The 23,807-nt window shown below is 45.2% G+C and overlaps 1 protein-coding gene across 1 annotated transcript in view; it reads left to right on the top strand.

Annotated features, from left to right (window-relative positions):
- kctd3 (potassium channel tetramerization domain containing 3) overlaps nt 1-23,341 on the top strand; it is a gene marked incomplete at its 3' end in the record, with an annotated part of 32,477 nt that extends 9,136 nt beyond the window's left edge. The window contains exons 8-19 of the mRNA XM_083650882.1: nt 5,149-5,239; nt 5,872-6,062; nt 6,217-6,332; nt 7,989-8,076; nt 8,750-8,866; nt 8,988-9,158; nt 10,197-10,352; nt 11,797-11,893; nt 15,424-15,617; nt 15,738-15,876; nt 16,009-16,131; nt 22,744-23,341. Of these exons, the coding sequence (XP_083507008.1) occupies nt 5,149-5,239; nt 5,872-6,062; nt 6,217-6,332; nt 7,989-8,076; nt 8,750-8,866; nt 8,988-9,158; nt 10,197-10,352; nt 11,797-11,893; nt 15,424-15,617; nt 15,738-15,876; nt 16,009-16,131; nt 22,744-23,341 (2,081 nt within the window). The remainder of the gene's footprint in view (nt 1-5,148; nt 5,240-5,871; nt 6,063-6,216; nt 6,333-7,988; nt 8,077-8,749; nt 8,867-8,987; nt 9,159-10,196; nt 10,353-11,796; nt 11,894-15,423; nt 15,618-15,737; nt 15,877-16,008; nt 16,132-22,743) is intronic.
- Between the last annotated feature and the right edge of the window lie 466 nt (nt 23,342-23,807).

Below are 23,807 nucleotides of genomic sequence, written 5' to 3'. Positions count from 1 at the left end.
GACCCCCGTGGGCTGCCCACCGCGTACCTGAAGATTTTTCTCACAGCGCGACCTCCACACGGCTTCTCTCCAAACATGGCCGCTTTCGAGCCACTGAGCCCTGAACACTGAGCTGTGTTTTCACCACATTTCTTGACCCATGTGGTAGGCTAAACTTTGATTTGCAACTGTTCGTTTTTAGTCATTTCTCCAAGTAAATGTGTTGTGTTGAGAGCATGATTGAGAGAGATTAAAAGCAGCACAGAGTAGGCTATCAGTACTGCACATAATAGCGTTTCATTGCGACTTTTCACGGGCTGTTCACTATTACCATTGTACAATGTAACATGCTGATCACTTGGCTGCCATTGAGTATAAAATCATCTGCCCCAGCGCAAGGTCCGCACGACTCATGACTCATGTTATGATGTCATAATGTCCAACCCACATTCAGTCCCTTCATGATGCCCAGCCTTGCTAGGTGTACGATAATTATCACATTTGTACGATAATTTCACCTCCTGTAAAATTCCAAAATTCCCATAATGTACGATAATTTGATCATTTTGTGACACTTGGTTGTCATCAATAAACTAATATGGATCCTATGTCTGTCTTTACATGTATTCTCACAACGTCTTTGCAGCCAATCATGCATTCATGTCTCCGAGGACAAAGTACAGTAATTTGAGTTCCGTGGTAGTTAGTTAGTTAGTTACTTTATTGACACAATATTAAAATATTGGGGTCCAAACAATAAAAATCAAAATAATCAATAAATTACAAGATAGAAATACTCCATCAATACAACAAATAAATCACAAATACAATATATTACAACATAAACATGACAATACAGACACCGGCATCAGTCAGCCAGAACTTGCTGGTGCTCCAACACTGCTAGGCAAGCCTGTAACATGTTCAACTTTCCTCTATCAGTGTGACTAAATATTGAGCTCAGCTGGGTAGAGTCATGCCCATAACTTGTCCCAATCTCCTGTGTGAGAGGACACACAAGTATGTGTTCCTCATTCTGCACGCCAGTCCTACAGCAGCACACACGGTGTTCAGGTGGTGTACGGCTCCATCTCCCTGTTTCTATGCGTAATCTGTGGGCAGATAACCTGAACCGAGTGAACGTTATTCTCAGATCGTCTTCGATCAATGGTGCATTGCTGGTATAGAGCAGGTGAACAGACATATCTGGGTTAATGGCTTGGTAGGTCTTTATACCTTGTTCCCTCGCTAGCCCGCAACTTTTCGACCATCTCTCTTCTGTCACTCTCTTTTCTTTTTTTTTTCTCGATTTTTTATCCCATTTTATCCCCCATTAGTGCTCATTTGATTTCTCAATCCTGGTTGCTACTCCATCCTCTGCCGATCTGGGGAGAGCCGAGACTGGCTCCATGCTTCCTCCGAGACATGGGCAGTCAGCCAGCCGCTTCTTTTCACCTGCCAGAGGAAGCTTCACCGGTAGGACATAGCACGTGGGAGGTTCACGCTATTCCAACCAGTTCCCCTCCCTCTGAGGCGCCCTTAACGATCAGAGGAGGAACCACATTAGCAACCAGGATATTGCATGTTTTTGTGAAGGGGGTTCCTATATGAAGGAAACCCCCGGGAGGCACGGGGAGAACATGCAAACTCCACACAGAAAGGCCCTTTTGCCGACCCCACCCGGGCGGTGGGCACTCGAGGACATGCGGACGGGCACGCATTCCTTCAGTGCTCACCTCGTCCCCAGGTGGGATTCGAACCCACGACCTTCGAGCTGCGAGGCGATAGTGCTTACCACTGCACCACCGTACCTCCCTCTCTCTTCTGTCACTTTCAACGTGATTTGGTTGTTCTATGAGATCATCTAAATGAGACATCATGACTTGGTTTTCATTTTTTGTCATTTCAAGAACAAACCACAGGGGGTCATCTAGCATGCCATGACGCTGCTGCATGTCAGTCAAAAACCTGTGTTGCTTTTGTCTCACTAGGGCCTGTACTGAGGCCAAGCCTACCTCTGTGAGGCAGGTTAGGTGTAGTAGACCTCACCCCCACCTGTACTGAGGCCAAGCCTGCCTCTGTGAGGCAGGTTAGGTGTAGTAGACCTCACCCCCAGTAGTCACTTCACTGCTCTCATGTAAAGAGATTTGATCGGCTTAAGGGGAACTTTGAGGCAGGACTCGCACCCATACAAGACAGCTGATGAGAAAGCTGCCTCGAAAACCTTTAGCTTAACACAGAACGGGGCATCATAGTTAGTGGCTAGGAAAATCAATAACCTGTTTAAATGTTTTGTTTTCTCTTTTACATGCAAAGCAAGTGTAATACATAGAGTGCTGGAATTTCCTACTCAAGTAGTATTATTATTTTGCTGTTCCTTTACCTTGGAAGTGGAAGTACTTACTGATGTAAAATGTACTTTAAAAGTAAAAAGCACTTAATTTAAAAGGGAAAGTTGAATGTTTTGTTGTGATTTTAAAAATGAGATTTAAATCATCATCATCGTCATAATTAAAATTGCCCAAGTGGGCAGGCAGTGGTTAGTCACCAATTTACGGGCTGTGTCTGTTTGTCATGATTAGTGATGTCATAAATCAGGGATTGTGATGCCATAAGTGATGTCACTCGAGCAATTGTGATGTCATCAGTGATGTCACTCAAGCAATTGTGATGTCATCAGTGATGTCACTCAAGCAATCGGAAAGCCATGCTCGCGTGCAATAATCTCCCTCCAAAGATGATCATTTTGAAGCTCAGATTCAGATACGATAATTCAACATTTCCCACCTGGCAACATTGATAATGTCTTCTGTTTGAGACACAGCATACAAGTCAGTGTGGTACAGTGACAGATCTGAAGGGATGGCTGTTCGAGCAGGGCATGACCGCACGCAGCTCCATGATGCCGTCTGTGCAGCAGACCTGGACACACTGAGGAACCTGCTGCAGGAAGACCGCTTCAGAAGGCTGATCAATGAGCAGTGTTTTTATATGTATTGGAGGAAGACCCCTCTGGGGTTCGTAGGCTCACGGTGCGGGTGTCATGCTGCCTGTGTGGTCTACCTGATCACACAGGGAGCACAGGTAGACCTAGCTGACATGTATGACTGGACGCCTCTCTTCTGTGCCGTGAGCCACGGTCACCTGGACTGTGTCCGGATCCTCCTGGAAGCCGGGGCCGACCCTAACAGAAGCAAATCCTGCTCATGGACCCCTCTCTACATCAGTGCTGCACACAACCACCTGGACTGCTTCCGCCTGCTGCTCCAGGCAGCTGGTGTTCTGACCCGTGACGTGGCTTCTCGCCTGCTGGAGGTGGTGCTGCATAACAGGTGCAACACGGCCTTCGTCCAGCTGCTGCTGGACCACGGCGCTGACCCGACCCTGGTGACCACAGAGCAGGCACAGCTGGAGGAGAGGGCGGTTCCTGAGGCTCTCAGGGTCTTTCTGGAGGCCAAGAGATGTCCGAGTGCTGGGCACACATCGCTGGGCACACATCGCCTGAACCAAGTCCACTCCCTACCACTACCACAAGTCATGAAGGACTTCGTGCTCCACCAAAACTGATTTTCATTTCCTAGATTTAGTTCTTTAGTGACTCTGTTTCAAACAAATCCAGGGCCAGAGATTATTGACCATCAGCATACACCACCTGCAGCCAATCCTACTACTTGGAGAGCGTTATTTGGAGTGTGTCCGTGTGTGCTCAGTTCATCGTCTCCAGAGTCGCCACCCCAGAAATTCTGTTTATCTTAATATGACGTGAGGTTCAGTTAGCTTTGCACAGAAACAGCCGGGGGAAATACTCTTTACTTTTATACTTGATTACATTTCAGAGCCTGTATTTTCTTTTTTACTTTTACTTGATTAAACAAGTTGAATCAGTACTTCTACTTTTACCAGAGTCTTTATTTAAGTAACTGTACTAAAAAATGCGTGTACTTTTCCCATCTCTGGACCCCGGTGGGGAAAAGTGAAATAGAGGCGGGGTTTGAAGGGGAGAGAGAGGAGCGTGCGAGCCTCGGGGGAATGGGAGCTACTTCAATGTCTGAAGGTCCTAAATTTGTTCATCTATTAAACAGCTAACTCCATTATTTAAACACATACTGCTTACATTTTCAAAAGGAGCTAGTTACTTTAGTTATAATGCACCACAGATAAAAACCATGTCTCTCTCTCTCTCTTGTCAATGTCACACATCCAAAACAAGACACGGAGTCTAAGTGGCCGTTCACACTATACGCCGAAGCAACGCTCAACCTAAGCTCAACCTACGCTGAACCCACACATTTAATTTAGGCGTCCTTGTTTTAAGTTGGCTTGTTGTTATAGCTATCACTTTTCAACCCCGACTAATGTAAATGTGACCTGTTGTATCAGAATTTAAATGTTAGCTAATGGAGACAGTCTGTAAATAGGAGACTTATACAGTAGCTCTTCGAGGAAAGTGCCCAAAATCCATAACATGTTCCATTTCAGAGGAAAATAAGAGCAAGAAAGGCAGGACTGTCGGGAGGAATGTGTGATGCAGGGATGGGTCTACACCCTGGGACACTGTGTGATGCAGGGACGGGTCTACACCCTGGGACACTGTGTGAGTGCATGTGTGTGCTTGCGTGCGTGCGTGTGTGTGTGTGCTTGCGTGTGTGTGTGTGTGTGTGTGTGTGTGTCTGTGTGTCTGTGTGTTTGCATGCGCGTGTTTATTTCTGAGTGTGTGGATGCATTAATGCTGGGGCTAATCTGACCCGACACATCCTTTTAGCGGAGTTAAAAGCTCTGACTGAGGTAGCCTAGATTCTCCTCTGTTGAGGATGACATCAGCTCAGAGAGTAACACTCTGCTATACCGCCCCCATCTGGCTGTGTCAGGTTTAACACTCAGCTGCAACAAAAGATAAGAATGTGTTCTGTGGGGTTGAGTCTTTACATTACAAACTAAACATCATCCATCTTCTCTGGACATCTCTGCACACTCCCATCAGAGGGAGGAGAGACTGCCTGCTATACAAATCTAGAAAATATGAAATAAGCGTGTTGTGTGTGTGTGTGTGTGTGTGTGTGTGTGTCCGTGTGTCCGTGTGCGTGCGTGTGTATGTGTGTGTGTGTGTGTGCGTGTGTGTGTGTGCGTGTGTGTGTGTGTGTGTGCATGTGTGTGTGTGTGTGTGTGCAGGTCCTGCAGTTGACCCGAGGAAGGTGTTGATTGTAGCAGGACATCACAACTGGATTGTAGCGGCTTATGCACACTTTGTCATCTGCTACAGGTAATACTGCCACTGGGTCATTTGTTCAAAGCTGCTTTAGCTCCGCCTCCCATATAAGGGGGAGGGATTATTTATTTCTTTATGGTAAAAACTTAAAAAGATGGATACCACATTGTCACTCAGACAGTACACAAACTGTCATTTCTGGCTCTATAGTTTAATTTATTTTAGGCCAATAATTTGTTTATTAAACCAGGTACGCCAGTTATTAGCAACATTTTGCTGTCTTCTATGATGGAAAGGCTGGAGATTGAGAAAAAACATTTGTCTTTTCATAATCTTCTAATCTAGTGGTTTGTACCTTACCATGCATTGGGAGATGAGCAGTAAGGAAAGTGTATGATGTGATCTCACTACAGGATAAAGGAATCTTCATGTATGATGTGATGTCACTACAGGATAAAGGAATCTTCATGTATGATGTGATGTCACTACAGGATAAAGGAATCTTCATGTATGATGTGATGTCACTACAGGATAAAGGAATCTTCATGTATGATGTGATGTCACTACAGGATAAAGGAATCTTCATGTATGATGTGATGTCACTACAGGATAAAGGAATCTTCATGTATGATGTGATGTCACTACAGGATAAAGGAATCTTCATGTATGATGTGATGTCACTACAGGATAAAGGAATCTTCTGGATGGCAGCAGGTGTTTTCCTCGCCTTATCTCGACTGCACCATCGAACGCATCGCGCTCAACGCCAAGGTGGTGGGCGGCCCGCACGGCGACAAGGACAAGATGGTGGCTGCCGCCTCAGAGAGCAGCATCATCCTCTGGAGCATCCAAGATGGAGGCAGCGGCAATGAGATAGGTAGGGGAATGTTTGTTGTTGTTGTTTTTTTATTTTGAGAAGTGAAAGTCAGGGGGATTGCAGGGAAAGTCAGGGAATTCTACAAATGGGTCATTTTGCAGGAATATGCCAGATTCCAGTGGATGATACACAATATGCCTCCTCCCACTCCCAGGTGTCTTCAGTCTAGGTGTACCAGTGGATGATCTCTTCTTCATCGGGAACCAGCTGGTTGCTACGAGCCATACTGGGAAGGTGGGGGTCTGGAATGCCGTCACACAGCACTGGCAGGTGGGAGGACGTGTGTGTGTGTGTGTGTGTGTGTGTGTGTGTGTGTGTGTGTGTGTGTGTGTGTGTGTGTGTGTGTGTGTGTGTGTGTGTGTGTGTGTGTGTGTGTGTGTGTGTGTGTGTGTGTGTGTGTGTGTGTGTGTGTGTGTGTGTGTGTGTGTGTGTGTGTGTGTGTGGAGGGCTGACTAAGGGGAAGAATGAGTTTGGTATCTCCCTCTGTTTATTGTACTTCATACACTGCTACAAACATGTTGATATTTAAAGCAATGGAATGCGGCTATATATACTTCATTAGCCATGGAGCTAATAACATAATAGCAGACTTTCAAGACTGCTGGTCCTCTCCACCGCCACTCAGAGTGCTCTCCCATTGGCTGAAACGCTCTGTCGCTCAATCATCCGCTAATCTGATTGGCCAGAATGGATTATGGGCTGTGTTAGTAGTAGTTGCTTCACTCTTAAAATAGTATATGTACAGTACACACCCTTGTATTCTTGACTTTTCCCCGTTTTTCAATGTTTTTCTTGCTCTGAATCAAATGTTTTGTGGTCACGATTCTGTAGCTGGCTGGTTGGATTGGATCCGAAACCAAAAGCTACGTCATCATGTCACATGACTGTTGAGCTCTATATGTGCAATAATGCTGGAGCTATCGTGATTTTACTTCTGTGTGTGTGTGTGTGTGTGTGTGTGTGTGTGTGTGTGTGTGTGTTAGGCTGGCCCAAATAGCGGCTGGATTTACAGCAAGAAGAGACAGTTGAACTGTGCAATCAAAAGGTGTTTATTCACCAACAAAAATAGAACAAAATAGTTTTAACAGGACAACAAGGATTTGACAGAAATGAGGCATGGCTGAGAGCAGCCCTCCAGTGTCTTACCAGCAGCCAAACTGAATCATACACACACTGGCAGCTTTTTATAGTCTGCCTCAGGTAATTAGCTGGATGCTACCAATTACATAGGGGTCACTTTAAAAATAGCATTAAATAAAACAGCATACTGCCCCTTTAACCAACCAGTCTACATATCTATCAAATAGACAGTTAAATAAATGTTGCTCTCAATCCATTTAATAATGCAACATATAAACAATACACATTTCAAGTTGAAGCAAATGCACAACACCCCCCTCCTGCTATCCCATTAGATAGTTCCTCCCGGAACCATAAATAGGTGCTCGGACCTAGAGGACTCTTTTGCCCGAACACCCTGAGAACAGAGAGACAACAGGTAAGTGACTGCATGCATCAAACAATTAAAATATTTGCTTTGCACAATGTACTAGAATTATATTGCACTTAGTTATATTGCACTTAAAAGTTATATTGCACTAGCCCAAACCAAACTATGAAAACCTACTACATGTCAGGTTAAGCAGGCTACTAACTATTTGTTTGTTTGTTTCACAGGTGGAGCTCATTGCTCCTGCTGATTAGCTGATCCAGCAGGACAAGACCAATTAAGTCACAAATAAAATATATTCAATAAATACTACACATGCCTTGTGTCATTATTAATGCTGTGCAAATTATGCTGTGTAAACAAGTCAATAATTCCATGTTCCCATATATATGTGAAAATAGTGCAAATGATTGGTAACAAAGTACTACCAATGCTAGAGCTTTGTTACAGTGTGCGTGTGTGTTTGTGTGTGTTAGGTTCAAGATGTGGTTCCCATCACCAGTTGTGACACAGCAGGATCCTTCCTACTACTGGGCTGTAACAACGGCTCTATCTACTATATAGGTACAGGCACGCACGCACGCACACACACACACACACACACACACACACACACACACACACACACAAACACATACACACACACACACACACATTGTAAATATGTATTTATGTCCACATAAACACACACACACACACACACACACACACACACATAGACAAACACACACGCACACATGCACCATCCTCACACACACACACACACACACACACACACACACACACACACACATAGGGTAATTTACAAATACATTTGTGCAAACACATTCAGTCATCAGGCCAACACATTGAACATACAGTGCATGTCTTGATGACATGATAAGAAATGTGCGCACACAAAGTTGCTGATGTCCTAAATTCAAGGCCCTGGAATGTCTTCAATACATTTTAAATCTTGAACAAGGTTTAAAAATTAGACTTTTTCTCAGTGCGCTCTTTCTAGGAGGCAGACTCTGATACAACTGCTTTTTTCCCTTTCCGGCTTATTTTTGGGGCGATGAAATTAGTCTTTCATTTTATTTATATTGGCATGGCATTAAAAATGTCATCAGTCTGAACTTTAACTACAGAAATCAGCCCCTCTCTCTCTCTCTCTCTCTCTCTCTCTCTCTCTCTCTCTCACTCACACGCACGCACGCACACACACACACGTTTTGTCTTGTTCTCTTGTTTTCAGACATGCAGAAGTTTCCACTGAGGATGAAGGATAATGATCTTTTGGTGACGGAGCTTTATCATGACCCTTCGAATGACGCCATCACTGCACTGTCTGTCTACCTCACACCTAAAACCAGTCAGTCACTTTTCCTCTCTTCATCCTTTATCTTGCTCTAAGTCATAGTTGTAGGCTACAGAGTCAAATATTTGTATAATGCAACTGCCTGTCTCTCTCTCTGCCTCTCCTCTGTTCCCAGGTGTGAGTGGGAACTGGATCGAGATAGCCTACGGGACCAGTAGCGGGGCAGTGAGGGTGATAGTTCAACACCCGGAGACGGTGGGGTCGGGCCCCCAGCTCTTCCAGACGTTCACCGTGCACAGGAGCCCAGTGACCAAGATCATGTTGTCTGAGAAACATCTGGTGTCGGGTGAGGAAGGAGATGGAGACAGACACAGACCAATAGGACAGGGAGCAAACTGGCCGGTTCTTGAGCAGTAGCATCTGGGTTGTCAGTCTGATCATTCAGATACAGTGTTGTTGAGGTAAACGCACACCAGATAACAGGAGGTGCTGCTCATGGTACAAGTGCCACTGTAGATAAAACATAAGGAAAAAGAACAACACTGAGCACATTGAGCCGCGCATACAGGATTTAATAACCGACGTTTTTGCTCTGTTTTGGTCGTTGTCAGACAAGGAGAGATGCTTGGGAGGATTTGAGTGGATAGTGAAGGAATGTAGAAGACTGAACATTCGAAGAGCAAACCCATGATCACATCATCTTTTGTTTCTGCATGTTCTAATCTCTAATCTCTCTGTATAGCAGGGGGGGTTCCCAACCTTTTTTGGCTCGTGACCCGATTTTGATGTAAAAAAATCTAGGGACCCTAGACATTCAAATTCCAGTACACAGTAATATCATCAGTGACATCGTCAGTGCTTCTTTTTCCCCCTCAGAATTCTGACTTTCATCTGAGAATTCTGACTTTCATCTCAAAATTTTGACGTTATTTTCAGAATTCGGCCTTTATTCTCAGAATCCTGATTTAAAGTTATAATCTCAAACATTTTCATAAAGAAAAGTCACTAACTGATAGTGAGCCCATTGACACTGTTTGGATCTCACCTGCAATTACCACTCATCGCCATAGGTGTCACCCAAGAGAACAAAACTGAAATCTTATAAATTATCACTTTCACTTTAAACTCAGAACAAACAAAAAAAACACAAGTGACACTAATCATCTTCGCTAGTTTTAGATTGTGTGTGGTGTAAAAAAAAAGAAAAATATATATATATATTTTTTTGGGGGGGGGAAATTTGAGGCGACCCTATTTGAATTTCAGGCGACCCCACATAGGGTTGCGACCCTAAGGTTGGGAACCACTGTATGTATGCCTCTGGGCGTGTGCATATGATTACATTCTTTCCTGTGTGTTTGTGTATCGTTGTGTGTGTTGTTAGTGTGTGCGGACAACAACCACGTCCGGACGTGGACGGTGACTCGGTTCAGAGGGATGATCTCCACCCAGCCAGGCTCCACTCCTCTGGCCTCCTTCAAGATCCTCTCCCTGGAGGAGACGGAGAGCCACGGCAGCTACGGCTCTGGGAACGATATAGGTGAGAGGGCGTCTGGAATGGATTCTCTCACCCACTGTCCCTGTAAGAGACTCGATTAAGATAAGACTTTAATCATCTTTTAGGGGAAACTGGGCAGTTGCAGATAATAGCAGGGTACAACAAAGAAATAATATATATAAATAAGAACATAGAATAGAGGGTCATACAGGGTCACATGCAACTGACAGTTTCAACACTAGAAAATGTTATGTAGAAATGTATGCATGAAAATGTGTGGATTGCAGCATTAAATTGGTGTGCAAAATAGCAGCAATAGTCATAACAGTAGGACTAATTCAGATGAACACAAAACATGAAGAATATGTATGATGTGATTAAAATAAAATAAAAGTAACTCAATTTGTAACTTGTGTTACTTGACAAAGTAACTGATATATTACTGAAATCCTATTATATTATTGAGTTACTGCTAAAAGTAATATAGTGTACGGTACATGTAATATGAGTTACCGCCAACACTGATGTTAAAGTCCCTGGAAACCAGAAATAATTTTTTATTATTTAGCATTTCGAGTTCATCACATCACAGGAACCTATGCTAATAAGCCACCAGCCAAATTTGAATGATGATGAACGTCGCAAAGTATATAAATTTAGGTTTGACAGTCATGGCAACAGTCATGAGAATCAATTAGATTTTAGAGTGTATTTTCTCCCGCGGACTGTGTGGGCGTGTCCCGTCTGCAGCAGAGGAGACCTGCTGGAGGAGACCTGCTCGGAGGAGACCTCTCTCCGTTAACGGAGAGAGAGAGAGAGAGAAGGAGAGAGCGAGAGAAGGAAAGAGAGATGGAGTGTGTGTGTTCGCGCGTTGCTCGACGAATAGCACAGACAGAGAGGGTTTACAGAGAGGAAGAGATCTCTGCGCTGCGAGTGTACAGCGCTACTGTGTGTGTCAGTGTGTGTGTGCGCGCGTGCGTGCATGCGTGTGTGTGATTCGATTAAATCTTATGACGTGATAAGATCATGCATTTTAGCACCGCGCGCACCGCTCTCTTCAATGAGGAAATGGAAATCCAGACCTTGTAGAAAAGTGGCGATTTTAAGGCTTTGGGTTGAAAGTAATGGCTCATACTTTCTGAGCCACACAATTACTCACATAAGACCCTAAATAACATAGTTAAAACGTTTTTGTGGATTTTGGTTTCCAGGGACTTTAAGTGGTATGACCAAACACATTACAGAAATGAAACTGTTACCAATCTCCTTGCTGCACAACTCTTGATCAAAAACCCAGTGCTTTGCCTTAAAGAGCTCCAAAAGTGGACGTATCGCTTGCACTACGTTTTACTAGTGTCCTAGTTTTCTTATACTGTAGTAGTGTTTTTTGTTGTTGCTATGTGTTGTCTACTAGTGTTTTGATGTGGTCTTGTTGGGGCCATATTTAAGCTGTCATGGTAAAGACGGGGTGTGTTTGTGCTCTCAGGTCCGTTTGGAGAGAGAGACGATCAGCAGGTTTTCATCCAGAAGGTCATACCCATCACCAACAAACTGTTTGTCAGGCTCTCCTCTACTGGGAAGAGGTATGATGTCCACCAGGGCCCGTATTCACAAAGCATTTTATCTTAGCACTAGGACTCCCAAATCACACTAAAAGTTCCTAGCTAAGAGTTTCCTCTTAAAACCTCTTCACAAAGCTGCTGAGACCAACTTTTACGAAGGAATTGGGATGACTCTTAACACGTTCACTGCCATTGACGAGATATCTCGGCTTACAGAATCCAACGGTTCACTGCCAATGACGAGATATCTCGGCTTTAAAAAAAAAAAAAAAAATTTGACGGTGGGACGTGGATCAACGCTCCCCACGTCTCCTATAAAAATATTGAAGCCAGCGAACGTGTACAACCCATTCCACGGACCCACTAAGTGGCAACAGTGCTCTCCCAGACTAGAGGAAGGCAAGCAAAAAGCAGTTTGAGGAAGCCATTCTCATGAAAATGGATTGGCGAAAACGCTTTCGTTTTCGCGCTGATTGCTGGCGGTGCGGGATTGCAAATTTGCATAATAGATTACGGGTGGAACACACTTTGAAACACGCAGCATAAATAAGACCAGAATCGCAAAAGCTTCATCAAAGCTCTCAACCGAAATCACAAGAAACGAGCGAGCCCATATCCAGACTTGCCGAGCGGCCGCCAGCAGACAGGCAGCAGCAGCAGAAGCAGTGAGCCTGGTGACGCGAGGTTACAGCAGCAGCAGCAACGAGCTTGTGACATGCCCGCTGCAGCCAAGAAGAACACACACGGAGGGAGGAGTTTGAAGCAGAGGGGTGTTTCCTGCTGTTATGGAGGAAATTACTGTTCAAAACTATTGTTTAGATGTCTGACGTCTTACTGATGCCAAAAATGAATGGTTAAAGTGACTGTTCTATCGAATTTCACAAAAAGCCGTTTATCTCAGAATAATTTTCCAGACGCTGAAACCATGCTGTATTCAACTGCTAATGCTTACATAACTACTAACTCTACAAACTAACTATTTTAGACAGAGAAAGCACACATTCTATTAGTTCTTTTGAGATACTGTGTGTTCACAAAATCTTAGCAGAAAAGAATCCTCGGGTCTTGAAAGATGAGCCAGAATCCTCAAAAAAACCCTCTGGCAGAACCTACCTACAGTAAAAAAAAAACGGCTGGCAGTGAATGTGTTAAAGGAGAATTTCGTTTTTTTTTAACCTGGAGCCCTCTCCTCACATTAATTATTCTCTGACGACTCACCCAGTGTTCTCCGCAGCGTTTTTGTCCGTTAGGCGTTGTTTTGAGATCAATAGTGTGCAAGCCAGTCCTAGAATGGAGCTCCATGTGGGCCACGTGGCAGCGTGCTTTTCATCCATGTAAATAGACAGTTTTATTCCTGTTTTTGACCCATATCGTCATAATCTGATCCCTAAAGAACCATCAGACTGCTAATTCTCTCCCCGGCTCTTTTCAGCGGTAGTTACAGGCATCCCATTTCCTCCTGTCGGGTCAGTGAGACCAACTCTCATCAAGTCAGTCCACAGGCCAGCGGCAGGAAAGTCTCGCGGGACTTGACGAGAGTTGGTCTCACTGACCCGACACTGGTCACTGGTACAAATCTCACCTGTCTCACTCTTTATGCTCTGTGTTATTGTCAGTGTGAATACAGTGTGTAGAAATCAGTAGTTTAACTCCCAGCAGCTCATAGCTCAGTCGGCTGAGCAGCTGTGTCTCTGTCTGACAGGTAGCCTGTTGGTTTGATTCCCGATGGAGGAAACATATTACAGCACTGCCCTGTCTTTAACATCACCAGCGTAGCACCTCCTACAGGCAGATACACAGAGCAACATAGCGCCTCCTACAGATCCACAGAAATGGACACTGTGGGACACTGTGGACAGACTGCAAAGAGATCCAGACATGTCATATACTGAGTCTAGAGCAGTTTTTCAAAAAGTTATTTTTACGCCTAGCGGCTGACCAGCGAACATACTTCCGATGTCAGTAAAATCTCAGCTCTCTGTGGTTTTCTGTCTCATAACCCTCAGCTGATGTCTCTGCAGAGGTCAGGGGGGGAGAACAGCCGCCCCCTTGGCTCCAGGTAGTGCCAGCTGAACGGGATCGAACCCACAACCTCTGGCCCCGGTGTCTCTGTGTGTATTATTCCTTCACACCACCAGCTGCCCTTCACACTCACAGCTCTTCTCCGGGCGCTCTTGTCTCTTCCCTCTGCCTGTCACCATTCAAAACTGACTGAGGCTCGAACCCACGACCGCAAAAGTGGCTGAGGTCTCAATATTGCCGTGCACCAAGCCTACCCTCTGTGCCACCAAGGCAGACTGATTGAATGAGGTTTTCTCAGGGCTTTAAATGACTCTTTCCTCTGGCTGACGACATTCAAAACTGACTGAGGATCGAACCCACAACCTCAAAAGTCACTGAGGCTCAAACGCACAAGCTACAAACTGCTAGACAGCAATCCAACTCTCTGAGCTAGTGGGTCATAGTGATTAGAAGACTAGAAGATTAAAGTATAGTCTTTATGCATCTTAAAATATGTTTTGAAGGGACCTTTTAAGTTGAATAGTATTTGACTTATATTAATATGATGTGAGTTTCTATTCGCCTTGCACAGAAAACCTTTTACTTTTATACTTGAGTACATTTCAGAGCCTGTACTTTTTTCCTTTTACTTGAGTAATTAAGTTGAATCAATACTTCTGCTTTACCAGTCTTTCTTTTACACAAATAACTGTACTTCTACTTAATCAGAGCAACAATGTGATTAAATTTGGAATGACAAGAAAAAATTACACGTCTGTGCAATAGGCTAAGTAGGCCTAAATAACTCAGATATAGGGTTTGCAATTGTAACGTTCCATATAATGAAGTAGCTCATGCTTGTTGATTTAATGATTGTTTTGCACCTGCTGCTCACGTTTGAGATACTTCTGGCTCGCCTGGAAAGAAGGTGGGAGTAGCCGAGTACAGTCAGCCAATCAGAGGCAGAGAGGGGCGGGTCATGCCTTCGCCATCATGGGAAAAAAAATATCGCCTACTGGAATCAGTACTATCCGTACTGCTACAGATATTAGACAGATCCCATACTGAGTCTAGATCTGTTTTGCCAAGGTTTCTCAACTTTACGCCTAGTGGTCGCACCAAAGACATACAAAAATTGACAACTTCCAATGTCAGTAAAAGATCAGCTCTCTCTGGTTTCCTCTCTCATAACCCTCTGCTCATGTGCAGGGGTCGGGTCGGGTAAATGTTTCTAAAATGATGCAATTCCGGGCAGCAGCCATTTTAGGATTTTCTCTTAGTGACTTAGGAGTCCTCTTGAGGACTTCTAACTTGTCACAGGAGGTGGGTTTAGCGCTAAAACGCTTGAAATGTGAAATACTCTTAGACCAAACATGTAGGAGTCCTAAAGTGAGGTTCTCCTAAATCAGCAAGTTAGGAGCTACTTTTAGCCTTAAGATGTTTTGTGAATACGGGCCCAGGTGTCTTTCTCTCTCTCTTTTGTTAGTTGACTGAGGTTTATGCGTTTACATGCAAGTGTCTGTTAACATGCATCTGTCTATGTGTGTTAGGATCTGCGAGGTGCAGTCAGTGGATGGGACTACCATCTCCTCTTTCATGGTGCGCGAGTGTGAGGGTTCCAGCCGGATGGGGTCGCGACCCCGGCGCTATCTGTTCACTGGCCACGGCAACGGCAGCATCCAGATTTGGGACCTGACCACTGCCATGGACAATGCTAACAAAGGAGAGGAGAAGAAGAAAGAGGGTGAGGAGAGAGAGAGAGAGAAGAGGAAATAATATACAGTATAATAATATACACATACAATGCATAGTACAGATTTGATTGTTTCTTTTCACTTTCTAGCTGTGTGTTTGTGTTTGATAGATGTAGGCGGGCCTACAGAGGAGGAGCTGCTGCAGCTGTTGGACCAGTGTGACCTGAGCACCTCCCGCTGTGCAACACCAAACATAAGCCCCGCCCCCTCTGTGCTGCACCACACACGCCTCCGAGAGTCCTGCTCCAGGTTAGAAAGTAGATGGCACACAGACGGCAAGAAAGGCATGCAGACATAGTCACCTGTCCCCAAGACAAGAGGATGGATTGAGTGATGCTTGTGGGAATCACACCTCTCTCTCACTTTCTTCTTCCATGCCAGTCTCCAGTTACAGGCCCAGGAGCCCATTCCTGAGAGCCAGGCTACCTATGGAGCTCTGCGGCCCTACAGAGAGAGCCCCCTGCTGGCCCGCGCACGGCGGACTGAGTCCTTCCACAGCTACAGGTAAAGTAACATCTGTCTGCCTGTCCAGACAGATGTTTGGACAGTGATGTTTGGACTACACCAGTGTGTAGAAATCAGAAGCTTGCGCTCCTCACTCCTGCACTCATAGCTCAGCAGGATAAGTGGCTGTGTCACTGTCCCTACCCGACAGGTAGACTGTTGGTTCGATTCCCAATGGAGGGGACATATTACAGCAGGGGTGGGCAACTATTTTTCATGGGGGGCCACATGAGAAATCCAGATTGTTGCCGGGGGCCGAACAAATATTGTCATGCCGTAATGGATGGGCAACTTTGATGATAGAGAGGGCCACAAAAAAAGTCCTCGCTACCAGATTTTGCTGAGGGCTGAACGGCGCCAGCGCGAAAAAATTGGGGCATTTGAAGCCAGGTTTAGAGGAATAACTAATTTTAAATTAACAGTTGTGATGTCATTATTCAGTCTTAACCACCAATATTTGATCCTTTTCTCACTCACTCCTATGTCACCACACTCTCCCTGCAGGGCTTGAAATTAACTTTTTTCACCACCTGCCAATATGGCTGCTAGATTTTAAAGTTACCAGCCAATTAGAATTTCCACTATCCAAAATGTTTTTCTTGAAATAAACCAGAATATGAGTGGGTTAATTTAAGCATAAGTATCAGTAAGTGGCCGGGATTCTCAAAGCCTGTGTTGAGGGTCACACGAACATGCACTCTTGAAGCTAAATAAATCCAAAACCAACAAGTTAATTATTTAAATTTCTACCTCAATGTAGAACAGCCATTTCTTACACATGAGATTACTTTTGGCCTTTTAGTCATAAAGATTATTGAAAGATATTCCATATTCCAGACTGAAATGCTATAACAGAAGAATATTGGCCAGAATGACATGAACATTTGGACACTTATTCAGCGGGTATCTTGCATGTTGCGTTCAGGTGCACTGTAAAAAAAGAAAAAAAAGAAAACTTTTTTTGCAATTCCATCGCGGGCCACACAGGGGGCCGTATGTTGCCCATGTGTGCTTTATAGTAACGTTCAGTCATAATTCATTTATAATTAAGCCCATAGTTAATGAACTAATCATGTACAAAACACACACACAGTCACATATTTTATATACTGTATATGTTGTAAGCCTAATTTTTGCCATCACAGCTGCTTTTTACATGTATGGGATAATACAGGCTAATATACAAGGTGTCCCAAGCTCTGAGTCATTATAAACTCAATTAGCTACAGAAGCTACTGTTCACATTCAGTCCTTGTATATTTCTCTCATGTGTTCATCATTCCTTTCCTCCTCTGTGTGTGTGTGATTGAGAAATGAGATGCAGGTGGTGTTCATCCTAATTGGCCTGGTCAGGTGTCAGATTGCTGCTGGCTGATTGGCTGGTGGAGAGCATTTAAGCCAGCTGATGCCATCCTGTCGCCCCTTGCTCTCCTCATTCCCAACGATGATGGCTGCTGTGCTGACTGCTGTGTTCTGTCAGGTAGGAACTGTGTGTAGACCTACTTTAGTAGTTCTGCAGAACTTTATTAAGATGTGTCTTTATCTTGGTAGACCTGTGCAGTCTAAACTGTAAATAGTTACCTTCCAGATCTACACTTTTGTACACTGTAAATAACATTTACCCAAGTAGCAGAAAGTAGGGGGAGAAGCCCTTTAGTTTTTTTTAACATTTTCTCATGTTTATTTTGTAGGAGCTTATAGGTAAGAGCTGTGTCTTATTTAATCCATCATTTTCTTTTCTTAAGTAAATTTAAGGTTGGGGATTAGTTTGATTGGTTGTGTTGGGGCCATGCTGTGCTCTGAAACTAAACCTGCTACTTGTGAACTTGTGATGGTGGTTTGGCTGATCATCCTTGGGAGTGGGAAGAGTGGGGGATTTTTGTGTTGCGGTCCGGTTCCCCGAGGCCGGTTCCTAACATAATTGGGTGCTCGTCTGCTTTTCTCATTCGTCAGCACGTCGTCTGTGTGCGTGTGTATATATATATTTTATGTTTGTCTGGTGGGCAGTCTTTGTGCAGGTGGTAAATGGTGTTAGTCAAGGTGCCTTTGCATGGAGCTGAGGAAGCTCATGGTGGTAAAGCTGGTGGAGAGGTTTGTTGGAGGAGGAGCCGGTCAGAGGGGACCAGTAAGACTGAGGAGGGGCGTGACAAGGCAGGGCCGTCAGTAGCACCGTTTCTACTCTTTCTGTGTAGACTGCTACCCTACAAGAGTCTCCGTACATAGACTTGCCTGTCACTCTGACTCCCAAGCCGTCTAAATCAGCGATACAGACGTATTTACAAGTGTCACAGAAACATTTCAAAGCCACATATTGAGAAGAAGAGTTCATAGCTTCTCGACATCGGGGTTAGAAAGCTCGTCACTGCTCATAAATGCCTCTTTTCATCTGAAGTCTGTGCTGGTGATATTTTTTACCGAGCTTTCGGCCAGAGTGGCGCTGTTGAGCGCTCTGACGGCTGGGAGCTCTAACCTGGAAAAAATATCACCAGCACAGACTTCAGATGAAAAGAGGCATTTATGAGCAGCGTCGAGCTTTCTAACCCCGACGTCGAGAAGCGATGAACCCTTCTTCTCAATATGTGGCTTTGAAATGTTTCTGTGACACTTGTAAATACGTCTGTATCATTGATTTAGACGGCTTGGGAGTCAGAGTCACAGGCAAGTCTATGTACGGAGACGGGACTCTTGTAGGGTAGCAGTCTACACAGAAAGAGGAGAATCGGTGCTACTGACGGCCCTGCCTTGTCACGTCCCTCCTCAGTCTTACTGGTCCCCTCTGACCGGCTCCTCCTCCAACAAACATCTCCACCAGCTTTACCACCATGAGCTTCCTCAGCTCCATGCACACCATTTACCACCTGCACAAAGACTGCCCACCAGACAAACATATAAAATATATATATATACACTCAGACGACGTGCTGACGAACGAGAAAAGCGGACGAGCCCCCAATTATGTTAGGAACGGGCCTCGGAACGGGACCGCAACACAAAAGTGCCCCCACTCTTCCCACTCCCAAGGATGATCAGCCAAACCACCATCACAAGTTCACAAGTCGCAGGTTTAGTTTCAGAGCACAGCATGGCCCCAACAACAAACTAATAATCCCCAACCTTAACCTTACCTAAGAAAAGGATGGATTAAATAAAAGACAGCGCTCACCTATAAGCTCCTACAAAATTAACATGAGAAAATGTTTAAAAAAAGTAAAGGGCTTCTCCCTCCTACTTTAGTTGGGTAAGATGTTAGGGTACAAAAGTGTAGAGCTGGAAGTAGCTATTTAAAGTTCAGACTGCACAGGTCCACCAAGATAACACATCTTAATGTTCTGAAGAATTAAGTAGGCCTACACAGTTCCTACCAGACAGAACACAAGAAAGAGTCAACAGAGCGCCATCATAGTTGGGAGTACAATGAGTGGACTCATAGTTCAATTACTCAAAACGTTATAGCAATAAAGTTTTCAATGATAGCCCCATACTTTCATTTCACAAACTTCCTGTGTCTGCACTGTTAAATGGGTTTGGGATGTCATTGCCACCGATGATTGCTGACGCTTTGTTCTGTTAGGTAGGCACTGTGTGTAGGCCTACTTTTGGTAGTTCTTTAGAACTTGAAGATCTGTCCTTGTCTAGGTAGACTTGTGCAGTCCAAACTGTAAATAGCTACCTTCCAAATCTATACTTTTTTACACTAAATAACTCTTACCCAAGTAGTAGGAGGGAGAAGCCCATTAGTTTTGTAACATTCTCATGTTTATTTTGTAGGAGCTTATAGGTGAGAGCTGTGTCTTTTTTATCCATCCTTTTCTTAGGTAAGTTTAAGGTTGGCGATTAGTTTGATTTGATGTTGGGGCCATGCTGTGCTCTGAAACTAAACCTGCTACTTGTGAACTTGTGATGGTGGTTTGGCTGATCATCTTTGGGAGTGGGAAGAGTGGGGGCACTTTTGTGTTCCCGTCCCCTTCCCCGAGGCCGGTTCCTAACATAATTAGGGGGTCGCCCGCTTTTCTCCTTCGTCAGCACGTCGTCTGAGTATATATATATATATATTTTATATGTTTGTCTGGTGGGCAGTCTTTGGGCAGGTGGTAAATGGTGTGCATGGAGCTGAGGAAGCTCATGGTGGTAAAGCTGGTGGAGATGTTTGTTGGAGGAGGAGCCGGTCAGAGGGGACCAGTAAGACTGAGGAGGGGCGTGACAAGGCAGGGCTGTCAGTAGCACCGTTTCTCCTCTTTCTGTGTAGACTATGCTACCCTACAAGAGTCCCGTCTCCGTACATAGACTTGCCTGTGACTGACTCCCAAGCCGTCTAAATCAGTGATACAGACGTATTTACAAGTGTCACAGAAACATTTCAAAGCCACATATTGAGATGAAGGGTTCATCGCTTCTCGACGTCGGAGTTAGAAAGCTCGACGCTGCTCATAAATGCCTCTTTTCATCTGAAGTCTGTGCTGGTGATATTTTTTCCAGGTTAGAGCTCTCAGCCATCACAGCGCCACTCTGGCCAAAGGCTCGGTAAAAAATATCACCAGCACAGACTTCAGATGAAAAGAGGCATTTATGAGCAGCGTCGAGCTTTCTAACCCCGACGTCGAGAAGCTATGAACTCTTCTCAATATGTGGCTTTGAAATGTTTCTGTGACACTTGTAAATACGTCTATCGCTGATTTAGATGGCTTGGGAGTCAGAGACAGGCAAGTCTATGTACGGAGACTCTTGTAGGGTAGCAGTCTACACAGAAAGAGGAGAAACGGTGCTACTGACGGCCCTGCCTTGTCACGCCCCTCCTCAGTCTTACTGGTCCCCTCTGACCGGCTCCTCCTCCAACAAACATCTCCACCAGCTTTACCACCATGAGCTTCCTCAGTTCCATGCAAAGCCACCTTGACTAACACCATTTACCACCTGCACAAAGACTGCCCACCAGACAAACATAAAATATATATATACACACACTCACAGACGACGTGCTGACAAATGAGAAAAGCAGACTAGCACCCAATTATGTTAGGAACCGGCCTCGGTGAACGGGACCGCAACACAAGAGTGCCCCCACTCTTCCCACTCCCAAGGATGATCAGCCAAACCACCATCACAAGTTCACAAGTAGCAGGTTTAGTTTCAGAGCACAGCATGGCCCCAACACAACTAACCAATCAAACTAATCCCCAACCTTAAATTTACCTAAGAAAAGAAAATGATGGATTAAATAAGACACAGCTCTTACCTATAAGCTCCTACAAAATAAACATGAGAAAATGTTACAAAAAACTAAAGGGCTTCTCCCCCTACTTTCTGCTACTTGGCTAAGTGTTATTTACAGTGTACAAAAGTGTAGATCTGGAAGGTAACTATTTACAGTTTAGACTGCACAGGTCTACCAAGATAAAGACACATCTTAATAAAGTTCTGCAGAACTACTAAAGTAGGTCTACACACAGTTCCTACCTGACAGAACACAGCAGTCAGCACAGCAGCCATCATCGTTGGGAATGAGGAGAGCAAGGGGCGACAGGATGGCATCAGCTGGCTTAAATGCTCTCCACCAGCCAATCAGCCAGCAGCAATCTGACACCTGACCAGGCCAATTAGGATGAACACCACCTGCAATTCATTTCTCAATCACACACACACACACAGAGGAGGAAAGGAATGATGAACACATGAGAGAAATATACAAGGACTGAATGTGAAGATTAGCTTCTGTAGCTAATTGAGTTTATAATGACTCAGAGCTTGGGACACCTTGTATATTAGCCTGTATTATCCCATACATGTAAAAAGCAGCTGTGATGGCAAAAATTAGGCTTACAACATATACAGTATATAAAATATGTGACTGTGTGTGTGTTTTGTACATGATTAGTTCATTAACTATGGGCTTAATTATAAATGAGTTCTGACTGAACGTTACTATAAAGCACACATGGGCAACATACGGCCCCCCTGTGTGGCGGGTATGTGTTAGAGGGTACACACAGGAAAATACTGTCACAGAGGACTAAGAGATGATTTACCATCTAATAATTACAGCATGTCTTTAACATCACCAGCTGACAGTGCCACCTACAGGCAGATACACAGAGCGACACAGCGCCTCCTACAGGCGGATCCACATAAATGGACACTGTCGACAGACTGCAAAGAGATCCAGAGCAGACATCTATGTACTGAGTCTAGAGCTGTTTTGCATGAACTTATCCTCTACGCCTGGCGGCAGAAAAGACCACCGACCAACTTCCAATGTCAGTAAAATTTCAGCTCTCTGTGGTTTTCTGTCTCATAACCCTCTGCTCATATCTCTGCAGAGGTCAGGGGGAAGAACAGCCCCCCCCCTAGCTCCAGGTAGTGGCAGAAAATTTGGCAACCCATTGTCAGCCTGCTGGGAAAGTGTAATGATTGAGGTCGTGTCTTCTGTCATTGCCATGTAACTTATATCCGATAACCTGTGTGTAACCTTGTGTGTCATCACCACCATCTTATTTTTTTATTTGACTTTATTTTTATTTTTTATGTGGGGGGTTGTCACTTTTGTGTTTGTTCTGTACTTATTTCTGTTATACATATATATATATAACTGATACCCATCCATTTGTCTTTCATCAGAGACTTCCAGAACTTCAGCCTGAGTCGAGGTGCACTGGAGAGCCCCGGTCAGACGGCCACCCAGTGCCCCGGCCCCGCCCCCGATGCCCGCCGCTCGCTGTGCGACTTCGGGCCTGAGGAGAGCGAGCGGAGGTCCTCTGCGATGGAGCTCTGGGCGAGCCGCTCCACTGTTGTTGCTAGTTCTAACGCTAACGTCGCTGCCGTGGCTGCTGCCGCCGTTTCCGCCGCGACGGCAGAAGCCGTCCCGGAGTCTCCGCGGCAGCCTCCCGACAGCCCGCTCACGGGAGGCGACGTCCGGCGAAAGGTGCACCCACAGCCGGAGGAGGGAGAGGGGGCGGGTTCGGGGGGCGAGGGGCCCAGAGCGGAGGGAGGCGCCAGGAGGAAGGGAGTGCTAGAAGGAGGCTTGTTTCTGGGGAGAAAGAGGGCTCCGCCGGTCCCCCACCTCTCCTCGCTCCCTTCCCTGTCCGCCGGCTCCGAGGGAGGCGGTAGTGACTCCTCGGCCACCGCCTCGCCCTCCCCGACCAAACTGGCCTCATCCACCTCTCCCCGACACAGGAAGCTGGCCCCGGAGCCATCCAATCAGGACAGCAGCCTGTGAGGTGCAGACAGCGCAAAGTGCCCACCCATTTCTCTGTCTACCAATCAGTGGAAGCATCTCACAGAGGGATCCTGTAGTCTTGTGACTGAAGGCAGGATGTGATTGGGTGTGTATAGGTGAGTCAGCTCTCTCCGCCCCCTCAGGCCACACCTCCATTGGTGGGGAATTGACAGCACTGACCCTAGATCAGTGGCATAATGGAGGCTATACAGAGTATGTACAGAATACTGTATATATACCCAACTCTGGGCATAGAGAGTATATCCACTTGGCAACCTAATTACCAATGACACACATATATGTTTGGGCTGTAGCATACCCACCTGCTCAGTGGGACACGCGTCTCTTCAATAAAGTATGGAATACATGATGTGCATAATTTGGCATCCCCAATGGAATCAAGCCAAACGCTTACAAGGAAGGACTGGAAATAGCCACAGAGGATCAATGTGACATCAACTGAAGG

Source organism: Poromitra crassiceps (genome assembly GCF_964638095.1).
Source record: "Poromitra crassiceps genome assembly, chromosome: 14".
Lineage (NCBI taxonomy): Eukaryota > Metazoa > Chordata > Actinopteri > Beryciformes > Melamphaidae > Poromitra > Poromitra crassiceps.
The sequence above is the reverse complement of the archived record's forward strand: the minus strand, read 5'-3'. Positions and strand labels throughout refer to the sequence as shown.